The sequence below is a fragment of the Oryzias melastigma genome, linkage group LG16 (assembly GCF_002922805.2).
Source record: "Oryzias melastigma strain HK-1 linkage group LG16, ASM292280v2, whole genome shotgun sequence".
NCBI lineage: Eukaryota > Metazoa > Chordata > Actinopteri > Beloniformes > Adrianichthyidae > Oryzias > Oryzias melastigma.
This window is the reverse complement of record NC_050527.1, coordinates 9,519,239-9,522,778: the sequence shown is the minus strand read 5'-3', so window position 1 is coordinate 9,522,778 and position 3,540 is coordinate 9,519,239. Positions and strand designations below refer to the sequence as shown.

The following is a 3,540-nucleotide window of genomic DNA, read 5'->3' as shown; positions in this document are numbered from 1 at the left end:
TTTGGATCCTTCTGATACTGGCCATAGTTGGATACACTTGAATAAAATACTGTAATCCATCGCTTAACGTTGAAGTTGGTTACACTAGTTTAAGATGAGGACCAAGACTGACCTGTTAAGATCCGGCATGGCAACAGGAAGCTAACACGTACAGAAGGTTAATCATAAACCATGACAGCTTCATCTTTTTGTCACCCTTATTCTTGGAAAGACATAAAAAGAGCACAAAGCTAATCAATTTCACGTGGGAGCTACAACAACCGCAATTGTTTCGGTTCATTAAAAAAAAAAAAGAGGAGAAACTGAAAGGGAAAGGTGAAAGAAAGCACATATAAAGGAGGGAGGACTGAGGAAAAACTTCAGACCCTTCACAGAGAGCAAAACTAAACAGTCATTCAAGGTAAGATTGAGGCACCTGATATGACAACATCTGTTTATGTTTTACTTCTTCATTTTTTCTATCTTTACTTGTATTTGTTTTGAAGAAATGACATGTTCTAGTTTGTCACATGGTAAATCTCTCCTGCCTTTTAATGGGTTGTATGTTTTGCTTTCATCCAACAGATGAAGTTGTTGCTTTTACTTGTGCTACTGGGAACCGCAACTGCAAAGGTCCAAGGTTAGTTTTGTTAATATTTTTATTTGCCCACATTGCTAAAACTGTCTTGGCTCCCCTAGCTTATTTGCTGGTTAAAGAAACAATCTGAAGGTAAAACAGTGAGGTAGAATAGGTTTCTGGGAGTCCTTTTTTGGTCTCTTAAGAAGATGTGATATGGAGAACAGCAAAAGGAAGTGGAGTAAGAAGAACCCGGGTTTTGGTTCATTTTGTCTTTTGCTATTTTTCCTAGATCTTTCCGGAAAAATGTTCACCTTCCCCCAGCCAACAAACTCAGCTCAAGTGAGGATGAGTCTAGCAAATCAGGTTTACAAAGCTGTAACTGTCTGTCACAGGTAAATCTATCGACTGCATAGAAAAATCACTGTATGTCCTCAGAATTTAACGATGGACATTTTTGTCTCCTCCAAAAGATCTGTTACAGACCTTAAAAGAGACCACGCAATCTTTTCTATAGCCACACCCTCTGACGACAATGCCTACCTGGTTTTCTGGCACAATGTGGTCCAAGAGATGCAGACCTATGTCAAAACTACTACAGCGGCTGGTTATAGGGAATGGGACTACAAGTCAAACAAGTGGCACTCCATCTGCACCACATGGGACTCTGTGACTGGACTCGGACAAATGTGGTTTGATGGGGTACCTTCAATCAGGAAATTTATAAGGTCTGGAGAAGCCATCATTGGGCAACCTATAGTTATTTTAGGACAGGTAATATTCACATAAAACATTTTTTTAGAACAGTTTGATAGTTATTGTGCATACTCATCAGAACATTAAATCTCTATTCTTCATTTGTCATCATTTTGGATCCCCCACAGGAACAAGACAAACATGGTGGAGGGTTTGACATTAATCAGAGCTTTGTCGGCATGATGTCAGATGTCCACATGTGGGACTACATCCTATCACCGTGTGAGATCCAAAACTACATGGAAAACCTGCACTTCACTCCAGGAAATGTGCTGAACTGGAACGCGCTGGACTTTGATATTTCTGGCCATGTCCTGATTGAAGATAAAACTGTAGTTTGTCAACTTAAAAATATTCAAGTTGGTGCATAATCTTACACTTTTTTTCCTTTGAGTAGATTAAAAGTTAAAGCAAGTGTTCCAATTGTTGTTAATTGACTTGATTGTCTGAGTTCATGAAATAATCACACATTACAATTAGTTTCCTCTCTTTTGTATCACAAAAAAATATATTTTCAAGTAAAACCTCTACCTGCACTTAATTTGTTTTTCATTTTGGCCACTTCCTTCAGGAGTCTCCACAGTAAATTACCCTGTGATTTGATTTTACTTCCCTGGCTCCTGTACATCCAGACCAACCCTCTGGATTTACTTCAATTTGACAGATAAAATTAATATAAAGAGCCCTTTTGTGGTTTTTGTGACTTTTAGACCCAGGAAGTCTATCATTCAGAAACTAACTCAACCCTATATTTGGTAAGCGCAGGGAACCAAGTTACAAAGCAGCGTCAGTCAAGGGTCTTGCCGAAGGACCCAATCTGGATTAGGCTCAATGCACACCCCGGGGATTGAACCCAGGATTCCTGCGTGACAGCCCTACACCCAGCCCACTGAGCTGCTAAAACAAAAGTGTCTTATATTTATACAAGGATAATTCAAACTCCAGTGCAATACAGCATTAAAGAAAATTATAACAATTAAGAAGGATGGTCTAAGCCAAAGCTTTTCCACATTCCATCAGCATGTGTGACAACAGTGACATTTCTGCTTTGAAAGATCAATACAAATACAATTATTCTTAACCAGCGACCATATCTTTTTTTGTGTGTGTACTGCTAGACCTTTGTGCTCTTTTGATTTTTTTTAAATACATTTTTAAATTATTTCAATTGTTTAAATGTTGAATAAATTGTTAAATAATAAATTGTATATACACATTTAGCAGTTTTCTATATTCCTTGATGACCTAAAACCTTCACTGTCACAATCCCATTCACCAATGCATACACACATCAACGGCTGCACTGTTATCCTAACCACTGTGGGGTTCAGTGTCTTGGGACATTTCATCACATAGGGTGGACAAAACAGGAACCAGACCTGCGATTTTCTGATCAGAGGTTGACAGCTCTACCTGTGCAACACTGCAAATAGTTTAGGAACCAACATTATCACTTGGGTTGCAAGAACACACAAGGTATCCTTCAAGAGAGAAGAAAAGGCTGTAGCTGCATTGCAGCTTGGCACTAAGTGAGTATTAAACATTATACCCAATCACTACTTGCTATTTCCTAATTCATTTGGTAAATGTGCAGCTCTTATCGCTGTCAGCAAGCAATCTGGTATTTTTAAACAAAATGGCAAATGAAAGCATTTCAATATTCAGCCCAACCGAACACAACAGGAATGCAGCATGACAAACACAAGTGCAAAAAACTGATTTCTCCAGCAGACAATGAAACATTGTATTTTCATATTAAATTCAGGCTTGAGACGGACACAAGCACAAAAGTCCAGTTTGGCTTATCAGTTTGGACAACATGTTAATCTGTATTCACTTTATGGAAGCAAACAGCAAGACAAAGCCAAATGGTTCTGCATACTGTGAATATCATACATTACCATTACAATGAGTTTAAATTATAGAAATGTGACAGAAGTTGCTCCTGTTTTTTTCCATATTTCCCTCATTTAGCAACAGAACTGAACAAATCTCCAAACAGCTCACAAGGAAGAAAAAAATTAAAAGAAAGACAAAGACTGAAAAGCAGAACAGCAGGAAATAAAAATAACCATGCTTCCAATGATATTGTTTTCTAACACATCACAGTTTTAACTAATCATATAATATGATTGTTACAAAAAGTAAATTTTTGTTGTCATGTTACATACAATCTAGATTTTTAACTACAGAAAGGTCACAAAGGTAGCAGTCAAAGCAGAAATCCT

At 37.7% G+C, this 3,540-nt stretch overlaps 1 protein-coding gene across 1 annotated transcript; it reads left to right on the top strand.

Moving 5' to 3' along the window:
• The first annotated feature begins 25 nt into the window (after positions 1-25).
• Positions 26-2,407, top strand: LOC112143813 (C-reactive protein-like). The gene is made up of 5 exons (XM_024268024.2): positions 26-400; positions 565-619; positions 849-951; positions 1,030-1,330; positions 1,441-2,407. The coding sequence occupies exons 2-5, from the start codon at positions 565-567 to the stop codon at positions 1,681-1,683; spliced, it is 702 nt and encodes a 233-aa protein (XP_024123792.2). The 5' UTR covers positions 26-400; the 3' UTR covers positions 1,684-2,407.
• The last annotated feature ends 1,133 nt before the right edge of the window (positions 2,408-3,540 follow it).